Source organism: Siphateles boraxobius, unplaced genomic scaffold, assembly GCF_051911475.1.
Source record: "Siphateles boraxobius isolate OS27281-9 unplaced genomic scaffold, OSU_SipBor_1 86, whole genome shotgun sequence".
NCBI lineage: Eukaryota > Metazoa > Chordata > Actinopteri > Cypriniformes > Leuciscidae > Siphateles > Siphateles boraxobius.
Window position 1 is genome coordinate 499,598 of NW_027509215.1, and position 26,588 is coordinate 526,185.

Below are 26,588 nucleotides of genomic sequence, written 5' to 3' on the forward strand. Positions count from 1 at the left end.
GGTTGCCAGAGATTAATGTCAAGAGCGGATCTTTCAGAGCTGTTTTCTGAAGAGCTCATAACAAGGAGTGTTTTATTAGTTAAACGGCTGCTGTAATCACGGCTGACGGCTGTTTTAGCACTTAAACCCACGTACAAAATCAACGCTAGATGACCTTTCAAAAAGATTTGCCAGAGTTTAGTCAAGCGTTGAGTATGAAATGAATTTCCTTGGTAAATTCCAGCTTTTGAAACCAATTCCGATCTGGAGGACACCCGCATTAGAGATTTGATATTTGTTAAAGGCACGTACGTGATCCTGTTAAATCCTCACATCTGCCCTCGCTGTGTTTGACTGCACGTTCATCTCGTGTTTTCTGTCTCTGGGCTCGGCTGTAGGCTGTTACCCTGAGGTCAGGGCCCCCGGGAGGCCCCGTAAGCTTCCCTGATCGGATCCACTGCCTCGGCCACCCGCTCTTTCAGGATCAATGCCAGTTGCCGCTTCAACTGTCTTTCTGATAAAGCGGTCACACACACACACACACACACACACACACACACACACACAGTGACATCAGATTGCCACCCATCGCCATGCCATTCCCAGAACACAGTGCGCCGCGGTCCGTTCCCTCTCTTTCTCTTTCTGCGGCTGACAGCTACATTAGTCTGCCTCTGAAAAGTAAAAGCAATTGCATTTTTTCCCCCCCTTTTTCGGATGAGACATGGGAGGTTAGGTTTGGGGGTGTCGAGGAAGGCATTTATCTCAGTGAGATAGTGATTTAATTTTAGGTGATGTATAACCAGCCAGTTGCTGTGGTGATGCTCAGAGGGGGGTGATCAAACCTGTTTTTCACAAACTCATAGGGGCATATACTGTATACTGTATATGACTAGAGCACATATCTCAGTATTCCAGAGTGGAGATATAAGTCATTTATCACCACTGACATAGCTAGTGTTTACACGTCCTTGAGAGAGGCAGGAACAACAGCCCACAACTGAGCACTTAAACACTGATACACATTCTGTGTACACAATTTATTATTTTATTTTTTTTGGAATAGTAACTGTGGACTTTTTTTTTAGAACAAAAAATGCCATTTGATCGGGGGGTTTTTTTCCCCTCCTGATTTATTTACTACAGACTTTTTGCATTAATGTTGCTTTTGTTAACTTGAATTAATTGAGATTAAGCTGAAATAAAAACATTTTATCCCTTAAAACGCCCCTTTGATCACCAAATTTACATATTTGAACATTTTTTCCTTGCAAAAATATTTGTCATGCCTTATAATAGCTTGAATGTAACTCTTAAACCTTGCTTCATTTAGTATACCTGGTTCTATGAATAAGCAAATTAGCCCCGCCTCCACTCGCTCACTCCAGTTCAAAGATCAACTCGTTTGCATGATCGGTTACAAGGTAGTTTGTGACATCAGAAACACCAGCGATTTCAAACCGTGTTTTTGATATTGTCTTTGGTTCACTGCAATTTTAAGGAGAATATACTTAGCAATGGTGTTGACCTGTGAATTCGTAAAAAACATACTCAGTTACTAACGTAACCTCGGTTCCCTGAGAGTAGGGAAAACGTCTCGGTTACGTATGTAACCCTCGTTCCCTGAGTAGGGAACGGAGACGTTACGTCGGATGACGACGAATGGGGTTTCGCTTAGAACACCTATCGACTTCGAGTATTACAAAACGAGCCAATGGCAAAGAAATGCCATGGGTCTGCGGAATTTGCATGACGTAACTCCGCCCCACCTCATGGGTATAAAAGGAGGACGCCAGCAACAGGCAGATATGTTTCTTCGCTGAGGAGCCAAGACTGAGCTCAGGCGATCCCCGCGGTACAGCGGAAAGTGGCAGGCAGACGTAACGTCTCCGTTCCCTACTCAGGGAACGAGGGTTACATACGTAACCGAGACGTTCCCTTTCGTTGTCACTCCGAGTTACGTCGGATGACGACGAATGGGGTTACCAGTCTAATCACGCCACCTTCTCAGCTGTCTTCCAGTGCCCTGCGTAAATCTGAGATCCCTGTCGTGAGACTGGCACGGACGAAGGACTCCTATTTAGCACAGGAATACCAAGGTACACTGGGGAGCATATCCCAAAGTTTAGGGGAAATATGCAATTACTGCCAACCCAGAGGGGGGGGGGACTTAGAGAATACACATATGACCCGAAGGAGACATATGGAGAACACTGGGGTGTCCAGCCGCAGGTGGAATATTTCAACCCCAGGGGAGGCAAGGTGGCTTGCCAAGGGAAAGACACATGCTCAAGAGGCTTACAGTGGAAATACACATGTGGGGGTCGCTCAGGGGAGGGACCATGCACACGGGAGGCACCTAGCCGACGCACAGGCAATAGACACTGGCGCCAACGTCAGGAGTGCTGGAGGAACTCAGGGCTTTTCGGGGAAGCTCACCTGAGGAGAATATCGCACGTATCCAGTCCGTGGAGTGGAATGGCGAGCAAGCGAAGACACCTGAGCGGGTCCAGTACTAGCTGGTTGAAGCGAGTACATGAGAGGACACTGGCTCCACTCGGAGATTGTAGAATCTGGCGAATGTGTTAGGTGTCGCCCAGCCTGCAGCTCTGCAGATGTCTGTTAGCGAGGCGCCATGCGCTAGAGCCCAAGAGGATGCCACACTCCGGGTGGAGTGGGCGGTCACACCAAGGGGGCACGGTCGACCTTGCTGCTGGTATGCCAAGGCAATGGCGTCCACTATCCAGTGAGACAACCTTTGCTTGGAGAGAGCCTTTCCCTTCAGCTTCCCACCATAACAGACAAAGAGCTGGTCTGAGGTCCTGAAACACTGCGTCCTGTCTACATAGGCGCGGAGGGCGCGTACTGGACAGAGCAGTGCCAAGGCTGGGTCTGCCTCCTCCGGGGGCAGCGCTTGCAGGTTCACCACCTGGTCCCGGAAGGGAGTGGTAGGAACCTTGGGCACATAACCAGGCCGGGGTCTCAGGATCACGTGAGAGTAAGCCGGCCCAAATTCCAGGCACGCTTCGTCAACGGAGAATGCATGCAAGTCCCCCACCCTCTTGATGGAGGCCAATGCAACCAGGAGCGCTGTCTTCATAGACAGGAACTTAAGCTCCACTGATTGCAAAGGCTCAAAGGGAGCACTCCGCAGGGCAGTTAGAACCACTGAGAGGTCCCAAGAGGGAACGAGAGGAGGACGAGGAGGATTCAGTCTCCTCGCTCCTCTCAGGAACCTGATGATCAGGTCGTGCCTTCCAACAGACTTACCTTCGACTGGGTCATGGTGTGCGGCAATAGCGGCAACATAGACTTTCAGGGTGGAGGGAGACAGCCTTCGCTCCAGCCTATCTTGAAGGAAGGAAAGCACGACACTAATCGAACATCTCCGGGGGTCTTCTTGAAGAGAAGAGCACCAGTTCACGAAGAGGTTCCACTTCAACGCGTAGACGTGTATCGTGGACGACGCTCTAGCGGAAGTGATGGTAGCCGCCACCGTAGGTGGAAGGGTACTCAAACCTGCTTCGTCCCGTCCAGGAGCCACACGTGGAGGTTCCAAAGATCGGGACGAGGGTGCCATAGGGTGCCCCGTCCCTGAGAAAGGAGGTCCTTCCTCAGGGGAATCGGCCAGGGAGGTGCTGTCGCGAGGAGTACTAGTTCGGAGAACCAGGTCCGGGCGGGCCAGTATGGCGCGACCAGAATGACCTGCTCCTCGTCCTCCCTGACCTTGCGCAGGGTCTGCGCAAGAAGGCTCACTGGGGGAAACGCATATTTGCGGCCCCGCGGCCAGCTGTGCGCCAGTGCATCCGTGCCGAGCGTGCCCTCGGTCAGGGAATAGTACAGGGCGCAATGGGTCGAGTCGTGAGAGGCAAACAGATCTATCTGTGCGTCCCCGAACTGGTCCCAAATCAGCTGAACCGACTGGGGATGGAGTCGCCAATCTCCCGGGAGGGGCTGAAGCCGTGAGAGCTCGTCGGCTGCACAGTTCAGGGCTCCGGGGATGTAAATGGCATGAAGCGACCTCAGATGCTTCTGACTCCATATGAGGAGGTGGCGGGCGAGTTGCGACATACAGCGGGAGCGTAGACCACCTTGATGGTTGATGTACGCTACAGTGGCGGTATTGTCTGAACGGACTAGTACGTGTTGGTTCTTGAGCACGGCCCGGAAGCGGCGCAGAGCAAGACGTACGGCCAGCAACTCGAGGCAATTGATGTGCCAGAGGCGGCGGGGTCCTGTCCAGGAACCCGCGGCAGCACGTCCATTGCACATGGCACCCCAGCCCGTGGAGGAGGCATCTGTCGTTACAACAACATGCCGCGAAGCTCGTTCCAGGGGCACTCCGGCCCGTAGAAAACTGAGGTTCGACCACGGGGTGAAGGTCTGACGGCAGGTCGGAGTAACTGTTACTCGGAGGGTGCCGTGTTGCCATGCCCACCTCGGGACTCGGTCGCGAAGCCAAAGCTGAAGCGGTATCATATGAAGCAATCCGAGCGGCGTTGCCGCGGCTGCAGAAGCCATATGCCCAGGAGCCTCTGAAAAAGTTTCAGTGGAACCGCACTCTTGCCCTCGAACTGTCTCAGGCAAGTCAGCAGTGACTGCGCGCGCGCTAGCTCGTAAGCTGCGCGGACATGGCGACCGAGTCGATATCCATACCGAGAAAAGAGATCCTCTGCACGGGGCAAAGTTTGCTCTTCTCCCAGTTGACCCGAAGGCCCAGACGAGCTAGGTGCCGAAGCACTAGGTCCCTGTGTTCGCAACCTGAACTCGAGAGTGAGCTATGATCAGCCAGTCGTCGATATAACTCAGGATGCGAACCCCGTGTTCCCGAAGGGGAACAAGGGCAGCCTCGACGACCTTCGTGAAGATGCGTGGAGACAGGGCTAGCCCGAAAGGGAAAACCGCGTACTGGATGCCTGCCCCTGAAAGAAAACCGAAGGAATGGTCTGTGTCAAGGAGAATAGAGACATGAAGTAGGCGTCCTTCAGGTCGATCGCTGCAAACCAATCCTGGGCCGTATGCATTCGAAAACGCGTTTGAGCATCTTGAACGGCATCCTGTGAAGGGAGCGGTTCAGCACGCGCAAGTCCAGGATTGGCCGTAACCCACCGGTTTTATTGGGGACAATGAAGTAGGGGCTGAGAAGCCGGCTGGACCTCATCTCGGCTGGAGGGACAGTCTCGATTGCGCCCTTCGCCAGCAGGGTGGCAATCTCTGCTCTCCTGATGGGGGCATAGCCACCGACAAAAGTGGAGCGGACTCCCCAAGTGGGGAGGAGACCATGCGAACTGAGTCGCATAGCCGAGCCTGATGGTCCGCGCGACCCAGCGGGCCAGACAGGGAAGCTCTAACCAGGCTCCCAGGAACTGAACCAGCGGGATCATGCGACCACAGGCGTCCCCCCGGAGGGGCAGCGAAGCGGAGTAACTGGCCCAGACGTGGACGGCATAGCGGCCCGATGTGGGGGCACAGTTAGCAACCGCGCCCTGGCAGAGGGGCCAGGGGAGGACCAGGCTGGTCGTCCCGCGGGGGCCTGCTCTGCCAGGGGTCTGGCGACAGAGGGGGACAGGGGCGAAGCGGTCCGTGGACGGCACGTCATGTCAACCACCTCTGGGACAGAGGGGGACGAGGAGAGCACGGCTTGTGGGCGGCGCTCTGTGACGTCCGAGAACTCTGTGCTCAGAGACGGGAGAATCAGCTCTTTGGAGAATAAGGATTCTTCCCCGGCCCTCCCCGGGGAAAGGAGTGGTCCTGCTACCAACTCCTGGAAAGAACTGAGTCCCATCTCTGAGGAGCCCAACTCAAGAGCGCCGCTTAACCCGGCGTTTAGCGGGGTGCGGGGCTGGAGAGGACTGTGGCGTCCGGCCGCGGCCTCCAGAGCCGACCCGGGTGAACGGGCGGGGTGGGAGCCGCGGGGGGGCGCCCTCGGCAGTGGGCAGACCGAGGGATCTGAGCGGACGGCGGGGCCGTCGGGACAGAATCAACCTCAGTCTGCTCCATCGCCGAGGTGCCCGTCTCACGAGCGCCGCTTAACCCGGCGTGTAGCGGGGGGCGGGGCTGGAGAGGGCTGTGGCGTCCGCCCGCGGCCCCCAGAGCCGGCCCGAGAACGGGCGGGGTGGGAGCCGCGGGAGGGCGCCTTCGGCGGTGGGCAGACGAGGGATCTGAGCGGACGGCGGGGCCGTCGGGACAGAATCAACCTCACTCTGCTCATGGGCGGCTGAGAGCTGTTGGGCAAGCCCTCAACCGCACCGCCGAAGAGGCCGACCTGGGATATGGGAATGTCGGACAGACGGGTCCGCGCGACATCCAGCACATCAGACAGGTTCAGCCACAGACTGGTAAGCATCACCTGACCCAGGGAGCGTACGGCCACTTTCGTCGCTCAGAGAGCAAGGTCAGTGGCGGCGCGCAGCTCAGTGAAGAGCCCTGGGTCAGTCCCGCCCTCGTGCAGGTCCATGAGCATCTGGGTCAGGTGGACCAGCAGAATGACCATGGCATGCAGTGAGGCGGCTGCCAGTCCCGTGGCGCTATAGGATCTCGCCACAAGCGTAGACGAAAAACTACAGGCCACGGGCGGGTGCTTAGGATTGCGCCGAGAAGAAGCACTCTGAGGACACATAGCATCGCAACAGAGCGTTCAGCCGGGGGAACCCCAGTGTACCCAAGGGCAGCGGCCCCATCGAGGGGAGGAAAGGCGGATGAGATCAGCGAGCGGTCCTGAGAAGACAAGGGGGTCTTCTAGGACTTCGAGATCTCATCATGCACGTCCGGGAAGAGAGGTATTGGGGTTTGCCACGGACGAGGGTCGGCGGCCTTACCCAAAACCAATCGTCCCAGGAAAGCATGGCCGTCATCTCCGGATCAGACTCAGGCACAGCCGTATGCACACCGGAAGGTGGCAGCTGTGACGAGCCCTCACTTCCAGAAGACTCAAGCCCACCTAGTGATGCTGCAACAGACATGGCATCTTCCTCTGTAGCTTCAACTGAAACACGCGGGCCACCAGAGGGTAGACTCGCGGGAATCAGCAGTTCACTAGCGGGCACCGTCATTGAAGAGGGGGGCTGGGGTCACGGACACATAGTCGGCGCCTTGTTCCAGACCGTAACCCTCAGGTCACCCTGGCCACCCGCCGAAGATCGGGGGGTGGATGAGGGGACTCTCACTCTTGCGAGTTCACAGAGTCTCGACCTATTTATGACGCGATGATCACGTTCCCTTGCGAGAACATGAGTCACCCACGAGCACTGTTCAAGCATGATCAAACACACTAGACAGCGCTCGTGCCCATCAGAGTCCGATACCAGTCCGCTGCAACCAGAAATGCACGGGCGAGCCGTCTTTAAAAAGACGTGCCGCGTGCGAGCTCTTTTATGAGAGGAGAGAAAAAACTCCGCGATGTTGAAGCGCACAGGGAGACACACACACACTGGCAGATTACTGCACAGATCAGCAGGCACTGTGAGCTCGCTGCAGATCGCCGTCACACCAACACCGGAGAGAGAAGCTCGTCTCGTAGAGCGAAGTCAGAGATGACTGTGGAGTGAAGAAATGCACTTGGCTCCGAAGCGAAAACATATCTGCCTGTTGCTGGCGTCCTCCTTTTATACCCACGAGGTGGGGCGGAGTTACGTCATGCAAATTCCGCAGACCCATGGCATTTCTTTGCCATTGGCTCGTTTTGTAATACTCGAAGTCGATAGGTGTTCTAAGCGAAACCCCATTCGTCGTCATCCGACGTAACTCGGAGTGACAACGAAAGGGAACTCATTTTCTCAAGAATATTGAAGCCATTATAAAAACGCAGTGCAGCTGCACAGGGAGCACAGAGTAGAGCGTTTAGCTCGCTCAACTGCACGAACCTATGGCGAGGCGGCTGAGACGCGCCGCGTGAATCAATCGGGTCGCTGCACGTCAGAACCTTTTTAACGTTTATATATATTATAGGCTATATACTATAATTTTTTTCCTTAAAAATTGTGTTTAAAACCATTTAACACGCAGGTCCTTACATTAGAAAAGAGCAAAAGCTTGACTGTGACTGAAAGCATAAATTATGTTATCTGATGCAAACATTTTTTTATCGACGTTTCTGAAAATGTTGGTAAACTGATTTTAATATTGTGTAATGTATGAAATTTAATATAATAATACATTTTATTTGCTTAAGCGAATTTTTATCATTAACACATGTATCTCATCTGGGTGCTAACATGATAACCTATTTCCAGCTATCTGAAGTACTGCATGCCCACTTAGCATTCAGTGTCTGTATGTATAAGCCTCATCTGTGGAGACCTACTTTTGCTTGGCGTAGGTTCATACAGAGCCTTGATATGCCCCTTTTACAAAGACAAGCATGGTGTACTACACCACCAGAATCATACGCACCGACTAATCAACAGGCACATTTGACACGGTCATATTACCCCAGTGGACACGTTTTGATTCGTTCCGTCAAATCTGTACATGGACGTTTCTGAAATGAAACAAGGGTCGCTAAATTGTTGAACTCTCTGTGACCTGTGAGTGATATATTTAGGTCAGAGGATTGAGAGGGATATGACAGAGCTTGTTAACGGGGACTCGACAAGGCGCTGGAACATTTTTCTGTTTATTTCACTATGTCGCTTTATTTCAGATATCAGGTTGCAGATGATGCCCTGCGGTAGTTGGTGGCAGCAGAAGTATAACTTATGCCTATAAATGGGAGTGTGTTTGTAAGACTGTTTTTAAGACTCTGTTTGACTCGTTGTCTACCTTGTAAGTAATCATTCATGTAGGATGTTTTCTTGTGTTCAAAACCGCTTATTGGAATTGAAAAGACTATGCGTTTGTCGTCTGAATATGCTAGTCTGTTAGTCTAAATATCCTTATCCCACCCACAGATTTATCTGATTGGTCGGTTTAACACTGACATTTGATTGAATATAGTGCAACAGTGCCCACCCACTATTTCAGTGGCCATATTTCTGAAAAAAAATTCCCATAGGGATTTTTCAAATCTATGTGTTAAAGGATTATAATCCATAAACCAAACCAACTAGCAATGAGGTGAATGGCAACATTACAAACTTTGATTTGAAATAAAAAGTATTTGGAAAAAGGTACAAGTTACAATACAATACAATAAGCAATACAATAAAAAGGTAGGTGTCTTTACTTACAGAACACAGCACTATACAGTTTGATATTAGCAAAGCTAAGCTAACATGTTTCACAGCTAATCTAACATGTTGATCTCTAACGAGAAGCACCAACAATAGATATAAACAAATATTGATTGAAATAGTGATGGAACTAATAAAATGTATGTCCACATCCACTTTTAGACTAGCTGGCCAGTTGGATGCTGTTTTAGCATTTGGCTAACATGAGCTACTTTGGAATAAGCAGCATTTTCTTTTGGATCCTTTGTGTCGGAAGTACAATTATAATGCCTTAAAATGTTTTAAGCAGCTCATTAGGTTTTGAAACAGTTGTGGAAATGAATGAACTTACACATGTACGGTATGTTATGATTACAATGTCACATTTGGGAGATTGTTTCTCAGGTCAATTAATAGATTAATACTTGCGGATTTGGTGTGTTCAGTTGACTGATCAATGTTGTTTTCTTAGTTTGGGGTCTGGAGCTTTGCCTCAGTCATCTGTAAAACAAACTTTGTGTACTGTTAAGCGTAAAACTGTTGAGATTACAGGTGATCTTCCTCTTGCTAGCTACATCCATCACTGCTCATGCCCACCACAACAGGTGCTGTGCCCTCCCATCGGTTCTCATTGACTGTCCTGCCCGCCCATCATGGCAACAAAGCTCTCTAATTGGTTCTCAGTGGATTATCTGGGGTTAATTAACTGCTGTGTTTGATGGTGGAAGGCTCTGATGAAGGTCTGTCATGCTGAATAATGGGGCTGCCTGGCCGGGGCAGAGGCTGAGAGTGTGGCCATGGTTTCGCCTCCTCTCTTCTCTCCTTCATTCCTGTGTTTCAGCATCTCAGCTATAAAGGATTAATGACACCATTACCATGATTTATTTCTGTGTGGATTTGTGTAGAATCATCAATCTGTTTGGACATTTTATGTTTTTTTTTTCCTTCCATCTAGGCTGATGGTAAATCTTGTATTTTTGTCTTCTTTTTTTTTTTCTTTATGTCTACAGGCAAGCCCGTGATGATTATTACAGAGTACATGGAGAATGGATCGTTGGATACTTTCCTGAAGGTGAGGAAGGCAAAATGCCCATGGCACAAGTCCACACCGATATTCACATGCCATTTAAGATGCTGCCTTACATTTAATTACCTACAGCCAATAAACGAGCATCGCTCAAGGGTATAAGCCACGGATACCTCCCTGAAAGTCTATTACTGGAGGGAAATTAAGCATGGAATGGATGCCTGGTCGAGGCAGCACAGATTCAGTTGCGGACTGTCCATTAGGACTCCCGCATCCTGTCTGTTGTACAGCGAACGTTCCAAGGTTATTATAGTTTGTTTCAGTTTAGTTTTCATTTCATGGGAAATTCTGTTGCGTTTTTATATACTTATTTTTAGTTAAATATTTTCTGTTTAGATACAACAGAATATTCCCATCTAAAATAGATTTAGCATGGTGCCATTTGCATTTTTTCAGAGTAATGGTTGAATTAAACTGCATCACTGCACTATAATGCCAGTTATTTTTGCATTTTTATTTCAGTTTATTTTTCATTGAAAGTTTAGTTTTTTTATTTATTTTCATTAAATACATTTTGTATTATTATTAATATATAAATAATTTCTGCTCACAAATATAGTTTTTGCCTTTGAGTTACACTTTATTTCTATAGTTCGCTTTAGACATTCTACTAACTACAAGTAACTTTACAACTATACATGACAACTAACTCTCATTAATTTGCAACAACATGTCAACTAACTCTCATTAGAATATTAGTAGACTGTAAAGTTACTTATAGTCAGTAGAATGTCTGTTGGAAGACCATCAAAATAAAGTGTTAGCAGATATTAAGCAGACATTCTACTAATACTTTACTAATACTTTAATTACTGGCAGTTGTCTTGTAGTTGCAAAGTTACTTACTGTATGTAGTCAGTAGAATATCTAAAGTGGACTATCGAAATAAATCGTTACCCGTCTTTGTTTTAGTAAACGATAATAACACTTGAGCGTGTATTTGAGTGAACGTGTTGTGAATGTGTCTCGTACAGAAACAGGAAGTGAGTAAATGAACTCGGTAGATTTATAATAAGGTTATGCTCGCCCCACCAAGCTGCCATAATGTCTCCTATGCAATCCTCACTAATTTATTACCGCCTTTGTCACCCAGCGGATCAGGCCACAAAGTTTTATTACGCACAGCACAGATACGTTTTCCTTTAAGTCAGGACTCTTTTTAATTGCCTACACTTTGAGAAAATGAAAATGAAATCTAACACCCCCTCCCCTAAAAACGGGCCTGTCTGAGACTTTCGATCTTTCTGCAGCGTACATAATGAATCCCATAAATACCCCCTTAGCCCACATAAAAAGCTAATATAATTATGGGTTCCGTTTTATGGCTAATAGCTCATAGTTCGGCCACCCAGCTACATGTGTTTAATTAGAAGACAGATCAGTTAAGCATCACTTACTAGTAGAAAAACAAATGATTTCTCTCTGTCTCTATGTCTGCGTCTCTCTGCTCTTCCTGTAAGTAGTGTGGCTTCTGACAGTAGATTGATAACAACCAGTTGATCAGGCCGGACGATCAATCAGCGGCCACATTTCACAAAACACAGCGTAATTAACTTACCCACATTATGATGCATGAAATACTATATGAGAGCATGTTTCTGATTGATTTGGCTCGGAGGTACAAAAGTGGAGTTTTAACAAGATTAGTGTACTGCCCAGATATGGAGATTAAGACATTCAGCTAATTGCTTATTGCGAAGATTGTTTTTGAGGCAAAATGGATGTCTGAGCTCTTTTGTTCAGCTAACAGAGGCACCAAATCCAGATGGTTTTACATTAATAAAGGACTATCAACATTATAGCAATTATGGCAGAAAGAGCTGTAAAACCAGAGGTCAGAGTCTTTTGCATAATGAATCAGAACTCGGGGCAAAACCATTGGATGTATATATTACACACACTATTAATATGATTATAAATAATATATAATAATAAAGATTTGTAAAATAATAAAAGTAAAAAAATGTTGATAGTTCATGATACCTGATTTTAACAAATTGAAAAGCATTATTAACCTACTTATAGTTGCCTCTGCATGTAAATACATGTTCAAGTTCAAACCACAATGAGTTTTGCATCCTGCTGCCACAGGAGAACAGTTTAAAGTTACTATTTAAACCTTTGTTTCCACAGTGTACACCACCTGTAAAATCTATAAAAACTAACATTTGCCGTCACTTTCTCTTGCAGAAACATGACGGGCAGTTTACGGTCATTCAGCTGGTGGGGATGATGCGTGGTATCGCTTCAGGAATGAAGTATCTGTCTGACATGAGCTACGTCCACCGTGACCTGGCGGCACGAAACATCCTGGTGAACAGTAACCTGGTGTGCAAAGTGTCCGACTTCGGCCTGTCCAGAGTGCTCGAGGACGACCCTGAAGCTGCGTACACCACACGGGTAAAACACCTTTCCCTGTCAAGGTTATTTTAAAAGTCATTATCAATTTTACAAAAACAGGGAATGAAGGAAGAACTAAATGAATAAAAAATGTATGTTGTTTATTGTTTTGTAACATCTTGTATGCTGTATAAATTCTGCTTTGGTGGGTATTTATTTAGTGGTTTTTCAGAGCTAGCTTTCATTGTCGTCTCATTTTTTGCGAATACGGTAAATCTGACAAATCCCATAAGACCTTAGTTAAGAAATATTGATTAAAATGTCTGATCTGAATAGAGAAATAGATGTCTCTTATGTTCTTTAAAAGTGTTTGATTGTGTGAATGAACTAAGATGAGACACAGAGAGAAAGAGGAGGGATGTTTGAGAAGTGAGTTGGCTTTCTCAGGGGTCAGTTTCTCTGTCCACACAGCATGTATTAATTACATCCGTTTCTGACAGGACAGCCTACACTCGCTCTCTGTCCTTCTCAGCTCGGTAATTGGTGAGCACCCCTGTGGATGCGTATGAAGGCCAAGGGCAAGAGAGGGATGCGAGGCTGTGTGTGCGTGTAGCCTTCAGTGTCTACCCGGGTGGACAAGGCATAGACTCAGCAGGAGACTCTGTTGTCACATGCAAACAAGGGAGGGAGGTGCTTGTACTACCCTGAACGGACCCCTGCAGATTGCCTTTTGATGCTCGTGTGTATGCGCGCCTGAGACAAAATGTGTTTCAACAGGGAGGAACTCTTAAAATATAAGTGTCTCTGACATTCAGCGCACCGTGCCCTGTTGCTTCAAGCCCTGAAATCATGAAGAGACAAAACCCTTCAGGCCATGCGAGGCAGCCGTTTATGTTGCTGTGACTTTATATAATTAAAAAAAATTGTAAAGATCGGTTTTTGAAATTCTCTTTAAATGATTTTACCCCATGGGCCCTGCTGACGTTCTTTGGCACGCTCGTCACGTATCAGTATATAGACTACAGCCAGTTTGTCTTTTGTTTGACTTTGACTGTAGAGATTAACTACAAACTACTGCAGCTATTTAAAAAGGCATTTAGGGAAATACAGACCCTGCCATAGTGCTGGAATGGAAAGGCAAATATTGTATCTATTCTGCTGTTTGTTTATGGGTCTTTCTTTAACTTTCAGAATGAAATTTCTTAAAACACATTTTTCACAAACTCATTAATTTTAGTAGTGTACTAACAACGTCCAACCGCGCAGAATTGTCATTTTTTTTATCATGGAAATTACACCACAATGTTATTTCAGCTACATCTCAGCTTGTATATTGTGTTGAAATGACGATGATGGAAATTAACATTTTTGGAATAAAATAGTCTTGCTACAGTAAGGCTAATTTCATAGTTAGCATTTTATGTCTTAAATAATGACAATTAAGCCATACACTACCGTTAAAAAGTTTGGGGTCAGTAAGATTTAAAAAAATATATATATATGTTTTTAAAATGGGTATCTTATGCTCACCAAGGGTGCATTTATTTGCTCAAAAAACTTAAAAAAAAAATAATATTGCGAATTATTACAATTTAAAATAACTGTTTTCTATTTTAAAAGAGCAGCCAAAACTGCAGTTCCCTTTCGTTGTCACCCCGAGTTACGTCGGATGACGACGAATGGGGTTTCGCTTAGAAAGCCTATCAACTTCGAGTATTACAAAACGAGCCAATGGCAAAGAAATGCCATGGGTCTGCGGGATTTGCATAGCGTATCTCCGCCTTACCTCGTGGGTATAAAAGGAGGACGCCGGCAACATGCAGATATGTTTTCGCTTCGGAGCCAAGTAAATTCTTCATTCCACAAGCCATCTCTGAACTGTCAGGCTAAACACAATCAGGCTCAGCTACACGATTCAGTTCGCGTGGTCTCCTCCCTGCTTCAGGTGAGTCCGCACCACTTTGGTCGGTGGCCATGTCCCTATCATGAGAGCGGAGGTTGCCACCCTGCTGGCGAAGGGTGCGATCGATACTGTCCCTCCAGCCGAAATGAGGTCCGGCTTCTACAGCCCGTACTTCATTGTCCCGAAGAAAACCGTTGGGTTAAGGCCAATCCTGGACCTGCGCGTGCTGAACCGCTCCCTTCACAGGCTGCCGTTCAAGATGCTCACTGCCAAGCACATTTTTGAATGTGTACGGCCCCAGGATTGGTTTGCAGCGATCGACCTGAAGGACGCCTACTTTCATGTCTCCATTCTCCCTCGTCACAGACCGTTCCTTCGGTTTGCTTTCGAGGGGCAGGCATATCAGTACGCGGTTCTCCCGTTCGGGCTAGCCCTGTCTCCTCGCGTTTTCACGAAGGTCGTCGAGGCAGCCCTTGTTCCCCTCCGGGAACACGGGGTTCGCATCCTGAACTATCTCGACGACTGGCTGATCCTAGCTCACTCTCTTGACACCTTCGGGTCAACTGGGAGAAGAGCAAACTCTGCCCCGTGCAGAGGATCTCTTTTCTCGGTATGGAAATCGACTCGGTCGCCATGCCCGCGCAGCTTATGAGCGAGCGCGCGCAGTCACTGCTGACTTGCCTGAGACAGTTCGAGGGCAAGAGTGCGGTTCCACTGAAACTTTTTCAGAGGCTCTTGGGGCATATGGCATCTGCAGCCGCGGCAACGGCACTCGGATTGCTTCATATGAGACCGCTTCAGCTTTGGCTTCGCGACCGAGTCCCGAGGTGGGCATGGCAACACGGCACCTTCCGAGTACCAGTTACTCCGACCTGCCGTCAGACCTTCACCCCGTGGTCGAACCTCAGTTTTCTACGGGCCAGACTGCCTCTGGAACGAGCTTCGCGGCATGTTGTTGTAACGACAGATGCCTCCTCCACGGGCTGGGGCGCCATGTGCAATGGACGTGCTGCCGCGGGCTCCTGGATAGGACCCCAGCGCCTATGGCACATCAATTGCCTCGAGTTGCTGGATGTACGTTTTGCCCTGCGCCGCTTCCGGGTCGTGCTCAAGGGCCAACACGTACTAGTCCGATCAGATAATACCGCGACTGTAGCGTACATCAACCGCCAAGGTGGTCTGCGCTCCCGACGTATGTCGCAACTCGCCCGCCACCTCCTCTTATGGAGTCAGAAGCATCTGAGGTCGCTTCGTGCCATTTATATCCCCGGAGCTCTGAACTGTGTAGCCGACGAGCTCTCACAGTTTCAGTTCCTCCCGGGGGAATGGCGGCTCCATCCCGGGTCGGTTCAGCTGATTTGGGACCAGTTCGGGGACGCACAGATAGATCTGTTTGCCTCTCAGGACTCGACCCATTGTGCCCAGTTTTTTTCCCTGACCGAGGGCACGCTCGGCAAGGATGCTCCGGCACACAGCTGGCCGCAGGGTCGCAAGTATGCTTTTCCCCCAGTTTCCCCCAGTGAGCCTTCTTGCGCAGACCTTGCGCAAGGTCAGGGAGGACGGGGAGCAGGTCATTCTGGTTGCGCCTTACTGGCCCACCAGGACCTGGTTCTCCGAACTAGTACTCCTCACGACAGCACCTCCCTGGCCGATCCCTCTGAGGAAGGACCTCCTTTCTCAGAGACGTGACACCCTATGGCACCCTCGTCCCGATCTTTGGAACCTCCACGTGTGGCTCCTGGATGGGACGAGGTAGGTTTGAGTACCCTACCACCAGCGGTGGTGGCTACCATCACTTCCGCTAGAGACTCGTCCACGAGACATCTCTATGCGTTGAAGTGGAACCTCTTCGTCAACTGGACCCCCGGAGATGTTCGATCAGCGTCTTGCCTTCCTTCCTACAAGGTGGGTTGGAGCGAAGGCTGTCTCCCTCCACCCTAAAAGTCTATGTCGCCGCCATTGCCGCACAGCATGACTTTGTTGAAGGTAAGTGTTTGGGAAGGCACGACCTGATCGTCAGGTTCCTGAGAGGGGCAAGGAGACTGAATCCTCCTCGCCCTCCTCTTGTTCCCTCTTAGGACCTCTCAGTGGTGTTAACTGCCCTGCAGAGTGCTCCATTTGAGCCTCTGCAATCAGTGGAGCTTAAGTTCCTGTCAATGAAGACAGCGCTCCTGGTTGCACTGGCCTCCATCAAGAGGGTAGGGGACCTGCACGCATTCTCCGTTGACGAAGCGTGCCTGGAATTCGGGCCGGCCTACTCTCACGTGATCCTGAGACCCCGGCCTGGATATGTGCCCAAGGTTCCCACCACTCCCTTCCGGGACCAGGTGGTGAACCTGCAAGCGCTGCCCCCGGAGGAGGCAGACCCAGCCTTGGGACTGCTCTGTCCAGTACGCGCTCTCCGCGCCTATGTCGACAGAACGCAGTGTTTCAGGACCTCAGACCAGCTCTTTGTCTGTTATGGTGGGAAGCTGAAGGGAAAGGCTCTCTCAAAGCAGAGGTTGTCTCACTGGATAGTGGACGCCATTGCTTTGGCTTACCAGCAGCAAGGTCGACCGTGCCCCCTTGGTGTGACTGCCCACTCCACCCGGAGTGTGGCGTCCTCTTGGGCTCTAGCGCATGGCGCCTCCCTGACAGACATCTGCAGAGCTGCAGGCTGGGCGACACCGAACACAGTCGCCAGATTCTACAATCTCCGAGTGGAGCCTGTGTCCTCTCATGTACTCGCTTCAACCAGCTAGTACTGGACCCGCTCAGGTGTCTTCGCTTGCTCGCCATTCCACTCAACGGACTGGATATGTGCGATATTCTCCTCAGGTGAGCTTCCCCGAAAGCCCTGAGTTCCTCCAGCACTCCTGACGTCGGCGCCAGTGCTATTGCCTGCGCGTCGGCTAGGTGCCTCCCGTGTGCATGGTCCCTCCCCTGAGCAACCCCCACATGTGTATTTCCACTGTAAGCCTCTCTGAGCATGTGTCTTTCCCTTGGCAAGCCACCTTGAACCCCTGGGGTTGAAATATTCCACCTGCGGCTGGACACCCCAGTGTTCTCCATATGCGTCATATGTATATTCTCTAAGTACCCCCCTCTGGGCTGGCAATAATTGCATTTTCCCTAAACTTGGGATATGCCCCCCAGTGTACCTTGGTATTCCTGTGTTAAATAGGAGTCCTTCATCCGTGCCAGTCTCACAACAAGGGAGCTCAGATACGCAGGGCACTGGAAGCAGCCGAGAAGGTGGCGTGATTAGACTGGTAACCCCATTCGTCGTCATCCGACGTAACTCGGAGTGACAACGAAAGGGAACGTCTCGGTTACGTATGTAACCCTCGTTCCCTGAGTAGGGAACGGAGACGTTACGTCTTCCTGCCACTTTCTCCTGTACCGCGGGGATCGCCTGAAGCTCAGTCTTGGCTCCTCAGCTTTCTAAGCGAAACCCCATTCGTCGTCATCCGACGTAACGTCTCCGTTCCCTACTCAGGGAACGAGGGTTACATACGTAACCGAGACGTTTTTAGTGTCACATGATCCTGCAGAAATCATTCTAATATGCTGATTTGATTCTCAATTTGGTGCTCTCTTTTTGTATCAGTGATTAAAACGTTTGTAATGTTTATTATTTTTGTGGAAACTGACACATTTTTTTAATGCTTTGATAGAAAGTTCAAAAGAACAGCATTTATTTCAAATAGAAATATTTTGTATAATTATAAATGTCTTTACTGTCCCTTTTCATCAATTTAATGTGTCCTTGTTGAATAAAAGTATTAATTTCTTAATAAAAAAAAACATTTTACTGACCCAAACTTTATGTTTTTATGTATAACTTTATATAACAATAGTGTATTTTCACAATTTATGCATAATTACGCACAAATAAAAAACATTTCTTTATTTTATTTTTTATATGACGTGTCATATTTAATCCCAAGCACTTCACTGACACTGTTATCTCTTGGTAACCAAGTACACAATTTTTTTTTTTTTTTAGAAAACTTGTTTGATGTGGTAGAAATTGTGCCATAAATGAGGGACAATCCTAAGTTTTGAAAATGACAGAAATTATTTTCTGTCGTATTGCAAAATACATTTAAAATCAACCCCTGGGACATGAAAGTACCTGATTTTAAAGAAACACCATCTTTTTATTTCCTTTTTAGGGTGGAAAAATTCCCATTCGATGGACGGCTCCTGAGGCTATAGCGTACAGGAAGTTCACCTCAGCAAGTGACGTTTGGAGTTACGGCATCGTCATGTGGGAGGTGATCTCATATGGAGAGCGGCCTTATTGGGAGATGTCTAATCAAGACGTAAGTGTCCTTGAGAAACTGGAAAAACTCATGTTCTCTCGTGTATTGTTTAAATTGAAATCTGCTCCACTAATATCTAATATCTCCACTAATATCATTTCCATTGAAGCCTCTTGAGAGAGGGGGAGGGCAGAGTCTCTGAGCAGTGTGTCCTTGCAAGTAAAATCTTCCTGCGGTGATGTCTGTATAGAAACCGCTCGAATGACAATTGTTTTTAGAAGCCTCGTAAACGAGAGCTGTCCAGCTGCTCCTCCATTTAATACAAGCCAGTGAAACACACTTCATCCCTCACTGCTATATTATGCTAACAGTTTCTGACTTCTCCCTTTATTACCATCAGAGGAAATGTCATAGAAATCTTGAAGACCTTCAGGGCACCGCTGATAATGATTTAGATCTTCTGTGCTCATTCTGAAACACAGAAGAATGTTTCATGTCTAAAAGAAAATAGCTAATTTGATTTAAGAACATGAAGTGGCAGAGAACAGGGGCTGTTTTAACCATAGCATTGAGTTATAGTCATATAGGAGATGTATTGTACCAATGAATGTTACATGACTCAATTAAAGGTTCCAATGTTTTACGCCATGGAATAGACAAAAGTTAATTTAGATAAAGTAATATAGAAATGTAAATGTGATGTTCCTTACAGTAATATACCATGGTAACTACTACTAAACTTAATTTTTCCACTAAAGTACAATGATAGCATACCAGGTGCTTGTATTAGCCATTAACAGTGTTATCAAAAGAAGAAAAGAACAGAAATATTCAGAAAGCTTTATCATTTGAAAAAGATCCTACATTATTTTAGTATGGTTTTGTAGCAACATTAACAACAGCAGCAATGAAACAGGAAAAACTATGTAACCTAAAAATGTGCTTCATATGGTAGCAACTATATTACTGCATTTTACTTGAGTCAAAAATATGATTTTATTTGACTGAATAATTTAAGTTATTTTAAGGGACAAATACAGTAGAAATATATCCTTAAGGTTACATACTGGTAATTTTCTGCCAGAACATTATCGGTTGAGTTTACGGACATTTCCTTTAACTCTAAAACACAACACAATGCAATATGTGTAATTCAAAATATGGGTAAAACACCTGTGAAAAATCATTATGGAAAATCTCTTCATGTTAACACAGTACAATGGGCCCTATTTTATGGACTTTTCTGTGTGCATTTTCAGGTTTTGTTATTTGTTCGTTGTATTGTGTTTAATCTATGTGCCTCTGTTTCAGGTGATTAAAGCTATAGAGGAGGGTTACAGGCTGCCCGCTCCGATGGATTGTCCCGTGGTCCTCCACCAGCTGATGTTGGACTGCTGGGAGAAGACTAGAAGCGAACGACCCAAATTTGGGCAGATTGTCAACACTCTTGACAAACTCATCCGCAACCCCAACAGTCTGAAAGAGCTTGCCAACAGCTCAGTCTGGTGAGAAACTGATATGAACCTGTGCTTCAGCTTTTCACACTATGCTTAACCCCGTATTAAGGCCACTTTTTTTAACCCTTGGTTATGTAATGTTCATAGTGCAATAAATCATGTAAAATCTTGGTTTCCTGTAAAAACATCTGAATATCCTTTAAACAATATAAATTGAAGGTAAGATAATATACACAACCATTAAATTATACTTTTATGTAATAATGCATTAAACATATATAAAAAGAGACAGTAAAGACATTTATAATGTTGCAAATGATTTCTATTTTCAAAAAAAAAATTGGTGTAGACACTTAAAGAGGTTACATGTTCATCACTAAATAAGAAAATGAGAAAACTACCCCAAGAGTTTTAATAATGTAAAGTGTGTTCAAAAAAAGTATGATCAGACCTGATTGATCCAGATAACCCAAGATTATGTTAATTCAGGGTTATAAAGAACCGTTGCTTAACCATTTATTAACATTGTTTAAATATGATAAATTGGTGGAAACATGAAACAAAAAGAACGACACCAGTTTAAACCAAAGGATTGTCTATTTTAAAGTGAACATTTAAAAGCCACAAAAAAAATCCCTAAGAGCTCAAATAAATCAAGAGAAAATCCAATCCAGCTTTTCTTTGTCTGCCCCATAACCTCTCAAATCTTTCGTTTAATGTGAGACAACAAGCTGATAAACTCCATATCGTCTAATATAACCAAACCCAGTGTCACTGATCCTTTTCCAGCAGTCATTCATCTCGCAGCTTTGTAAAAAGTCATTGTCGTATAGATAGCCTGAACCCCTATTGTAAAAAACCTGACATGAGACAGAGCGCAGACTCCCCCCTCCACCTGCGGTTTATCAGGAGCGCTGGAGACGGAGACGCAGAGTTCACATTTCAGCCGTAAAGCTAGTGAGTCAGAGCCCTTCTTGAGATATACGCTTCTTCAAGCCCATCACAGTCTCTCTGATTACAGCCCAAACTGCCAGTCATTTTATCCCTCTGTGTCCGAAGAGGACAAAGAAGAACGAGGGCGTTAAATACATCCCAGGTCTGAGATTGAATTGACCCCCGGTTTTCACTCAAACTCTGCTGTCACTTAACATTGTGAGCCTAACCTGTCTGTCACGAAAAACGGAAAGGGAACATAATGGGTTTTAACCTCAACCGCAACTCTTTAACTCTTTATCCTGTTCCCGTGAAATTACTTAAGATATCGACTCACAAGGAAGTGCAAGGAAGTTCTTGGATCAACTTGCTTTTTTGGTCCTGAAAAATCGCTATCATTAAACAAATGACAGTTTGATTAAATTTTTGTTAACTGTAAGCCTGAAGCTGAACCCTTAACACTATAACCTACAATTCCAACGACGATTTATTATGCAAGAGCAGTTTTCCATCTCTGTACTCAATTCTTTACCATTAAACCACACCACAATTGATACAAATCCAATTTCCTTTCCAGGGAAGACCCCACCACCCCAGAGTTCAGCGTGAGTACGGTGGATGAATGGCTAGACGCCATCAGTATGGGCCAGTACAAGGACAACTTCTCCGGCGCGGGCTACGTTTCTCTAGATTCCATACTGTACATCAGCTTGTGGTAAGTTTGTGTATCTGTACTCACATCTTGGCAAGTGTTCAGACCCACATTTTTATTTTTAATGTTTTATTTTATTATGTATAATTATTTGGGGTGAATAAGATTTTTTATTTTATTTTTTGGAAAGACTGAAGGACTTTTATTATACATTTTTTTATTATTATTATATTTTATTTTTACTTTATTATTTTTAATTTCTATTTCAATTAAATGTTGTTCTTTTTAACTTTCTATTCATCAAAGAAATCTGGAAAAAAGTATCAAGGTTTCAAAAATATTAACGTTTATAATAAGAAGAAATGGTACTTGAGCATCAAATCAGCATATTAGAATGATGAAAATGCAGCTTTTTCAATTCAGCTGCAATATGTGTCATGCAAAAAAAGTATTTTTATAATGTGCTGTTGGGTAGTTCTGCCCACAAAGCAATCTCTTCGGTAATAAAATTGTGCTCCACATTGAAGCACATCAAATAGGTTCTGATTACTGTACTTTTTTCCTCCTTTCAGTAAGGGCAAAACAATTACTCAGAAACGAGAAATGAACCATCAGAGAAAAATAGTTGCAAGAAGGTGTTTATCGCAGTGATGCCATAGAAGAACCATTTTTTGCTTCCTCAAAAGAACCTTTCAGTGAACAGCTCTTAAAAGAACTATTTCTGTTTATGTGAAGAACATTGAAATAATCTAAAGAACCTTTTACGCAATGGAAAGGTTCCATGGATGTTAAAGGTTCTTCATTGAACCATCAATGCCAATAAAGAACCAATAAAGAGTGTACTCTTAAAGGCCCCCTGAAATCAAAATGTAAGTTTTTTAGCTTTTAGTATGAAACTGTTTTCCTTAAGGTTATGAATAAGTTGGTGTGTTCCAAAACAATGACAAAATTCGCATTTAGGAGATATAAGCATTCAAAACATACATTCTCTCACTTCCGCTAAAATGGATAACAGATGTTTATGGCATCACCGTGGACTTCAGCTTTCATCACATCTTCTGTCCAATCAAATACTCTCTAGAATCGTAATCGTCCCGCCCCTATGCTATAAATACCACCTGGCCAAAGCGACCATTGACACGTCACGGAGCAATATGGGTTAGAGATGTGTGTTCGGTTGCTCAAACCATTGAGTTGTATTCCGTTTTCTAACTGTACATTGGTTAAGAATGAAATGGCTAGAATTTATTCACACCTCCATCCTCAATCCAACGTATCATCAGCAGTCGGATTCGCTTCCATTGTGCTGTCAAGTACGACTTGCAGTCTGTGAGGTAAACTAAACGCTATTGTGTATTTGAAAAGAGGAAGGAGCCATTCAATATATGTCCAGCTGTATCTTCCTGTTTCAGTGGATATTATGTCAACACATCATAAAAAGCTGTGCGTTCCTAGGGACTTCAGTGGGCCTTTAAATATATTGTTCTTTAATGAATTATTCTACAACCAAACACCAAATAAACTGTACTTACTATGACCTGATTTCTTCAAACGTTTTCTCTTTTTTTGTCCCTTCTTCCTCAGTGAGTTAAGCAAGATGGGTGTGACTCTGGTAGGGCACCAAAAGAAGATTATCTCTGCCGTCCAGAGTTTGGACGCACAGGGGACACACGTGCAGGTATAACAAGCCTTCTCCACCGCCTGAGAGCGTACAGACTGAGAGAGTTAACAACTACTCCCACTACAGTCCCTATCAGCAGCTTCACTGTACAGTTCCCACCCTGGATGTTTCCGCATATGACCCTTTCATCAGCGCTCTGGCTTCCGTCCATGCACGTCCAAGCTTCCTACGAGCCAAGGGACACACCAAGACCGATCTGCAATTGCTTGACAAGCCCACGGCAAATCAGATATGAAGTATGATTATTAAACAAAAAAAGGAACAATAATACATTAGGGAGAATTCACAGCTTGTGTTTTACAGTTTCAACGTTTGCATTTCATGTGTGATCTTTTGCATATCAAAGGTCGGACTATTCATGAAAATGAGCGTTGTTGTTTCTTTTTATCACATCCATGTTTGGGATATCGGTTTGTTCTTCTACATCCACTATAAGCCACAGTACCATAAGAGAAGATGTTTACAGTATATTTATTTTGTCATAATTGAGGCAATGTTTGAGCACCGATGGATTCACGTCGCTGTATCCAATATTCAGGTGAAAAGAAAAGTTTGCGTTCCACCAGCAAAGATGGCACCCGCAACAACGAAGGAGAATTGTGAGGCCAGCGCAGGACGGCAAGATAAGATAAGAGAATTATATTCTTTTTAGCTGAGAAATAACTGCTCTTCACTCATTGCAGTGTTCCTTATGTGAACAGGCGCTGAAACAGTGCAAGCATTTGAATAAGAAACCGTTTGACTTCCAGATAAAAAGTAAAATGTTATTTCTGTCCATTCGCCACATAGACACGTTGTTCCACTGCAGTGAAAACAACTTCGAAACATTATTTACGTCATCATAACGTGTGTGTGTGTGTGCTCTCGTGCACCACGTCCTCATCGTCTTTACGTTTACACTCGTAGTGCGTGACGACATATACTATTGTACTATAGTGTATAAAATGTACAGTGTTGATTTAAAAAACGAAGACAAAATCGAAAAAACAGGAGAAAAACTAGAATGTTTGTAATGATGTACTTTTATTTAGTATGAAGAGGAGTTAGCGGCCGTGTGGTGCATTATCACCGCTGTCTGCTGATGTGCGATAATAACTCATCTCTGGAATGTAGCATGGATCCTAAGCTTCGTCTTTGATTGACAGGTGACAGTGACTGCAGTTTTTTCACTCAAGTGGTGCCCTTAGCTGCTTGACTTTAGATGCCTTATTAACTGTGCAGTTCTCTCTCTTTTTTCTCGTCCTCCCCTTAGAAATGATATCATGAAGTATAATGTATATAGTATTTATCATTGCGTCACTGAGAAGCTGGAGCTCGATATTAAAGCCAGGCTCAACATGTTTACCGTTGTTTTAGTCTGCTGTTTGTGGAAACGCATTAGATCTGCGCCGCTCTCGTGGGAGGCGCGGGGACATGTGGTATAGGGACGAAGAGGTTTTAATAAATCTATTGGGCTGAACTAAATTCCTCATGCCAACTTTACTGAGACTGATTTGCTGCACTGTATATTTTTGTACTAGTGAGGTTGTTCTGTAAAGTCAAAGTCTACCTGTTTTATTTAAATATATATGAGACAAATACAGGAACTGATGGTACTGAGAGGTAATCATATTTCAGGTCATGATCATGATTCCCATTTCAATCTTTGAATCATCATTTCAAATTTGATTTATTGTATGTCATTAATTGTTTCAATGCTTCAGCACAACACTGTAACTAATCGCAAGAGCTACTCAGAATATGTCGGGTTTCGCTGAAAGGATTTAAATATGCTAAAATATCTTGATTCAGAACTCTTTTAAAATGGAATTAAGTTATATTAAAATAAATATGTCCGAATTCTGTCTGCAGAATCCGAGTGGCTTTAAGTAAGCACACACAACCACAGTTCCGTCAGTCAATTATAAAGGTAAATCCATCATCATCTGATTTTAGATTATGTACAATATAAAAGTAAAATTTGCATAAATGCTGAAAATCTTTAAACGTATACCATGTTGACATAAACGGCAAAAACAAAACATTTAAAAATGTCAATCATACCAATATTGCAAATGGGTCACAACTATTGCACTTTTCTTTTAATTTTGCATATTTTAACCAGAGAAAAACACACTTCCTTAAACAAGCGATTATGCATTTAGTTGAATTAATTTGTTCTATCCTGAGATTAGTAAATTAATCTCATACACTTAATCTGATATTTCAATATGTAAAATAATTGCAGAAGGCCAGAATCTCATCCATTTTTATGCTAATTTTTGAATCTTAAATTAAATCTATTTGTCTCGGGAGGCAATATGCTGATGTGGCGAAATTGGCTGCACAAAATCCCAATGTTCCATTGAAACAATAAAAACATGATTTGGCGATGATGCTGATAATGGCAATATTAATAACCATTAATAAAACATAAGCTCCAAATTTTACTACTGCAACAAAAACTTTCTGGGTTTTGCAAATACAGCTAAGGAAATAAATCTATCTGTATCTGCTCACCAAATGAAAGCATACAAAGCAGGTGGTTGTGTGACTAAACAGTGTTAGAAGAATGTGGAATGTTGTTAATATGATAGAAGATGATAGATGAACATTGCTTATAAAGTTGTTGTCTTTTTTTCTGCCCTGGCTCTGTACATGTGTTTGGGCTGATCCTTTGTGAATGATCTCTGTTCTTTTGTAAGCTATGTGTCCATCATCTCTTCACACACTGCAGGTTTCTATGAGCTCGCAAAAAAAGAGTGTACGCATTGAGGTTCTTCATGTCGCTGTAATAAATGCTAATATTTTTAATTTCTCACCTGAAGCTTTGGCATCTCTTTTCCTTCTTCTCTAAATGCACCTCTGCATCACGCAAATGCATCATACACGCAGAAGCCATAAGACTCAAACGTTTTTATACCTAAACTTAGGTTTAGACAAGGGGTGAAAAAATGCACTGATTAGGGTGACCAGATGATGGGGAATGTTTGCTACGATGGATACTTCCCCACACACTCTTCCTGGTAACTGCAGAGACGTTTTTGCTTTTTAGCGGCGTGTTGGGGTTCCGGTACACCAGCCATGTCAATGAAACGAATCAATGAATGAAAATGAGCTTATCAATGCATATCTAAATTTGCGCCTACCGTATCTTTGTAGAACTTCAAAAAAAAAGAAA

The 26,588-nt window shown here is 45.2% G+C and overlaps 1 protein-coding gene across 2 annotated transcripts in view; it reads left to right on the forward strand.

Moving 5' to 3' along the window:
- The window catches only part of epha4b (eph receptor A4b), a 156,098-nt gene extending 129,864 nt beyond the window's left edge, over window positions 1-26,234 (forward strand). For both annotated transcript variants that reach the window (XM_077221789.1, XM_077221790.1), the window contains 6 exons: window positions 10,139-10,200; window positions 12,406-12,615; window positions 18,616-18,765; window positions 20,017-20,210; window positions 21,673-21,810; window positions 23,332-26,234. In XM_077221789.1, the coding sequence (XP_077077904.1) occupies window positions 10,139-10,200; window positions 12,406-12,615; window positions 18,616-18,765; window positions 20,017-20,210; window positions 21,673-21,810; window positions 23,332-23,431 (854 nt within the window). In that variant the 3' untranslated portion in view covers window positions 23,432-26,234. The remainder of the gene's footprint in view (window positions 1-10,138; window positions 10,201-12,405; window positions 12,616-18,615; window positions 18,766-20,016; window positions 20,211-21,672; window positions 21,811-23,331) is intronic.
- The last annotated feature ends 354 nt before the right edge of the window (window positions 26,235-26,588 follow it).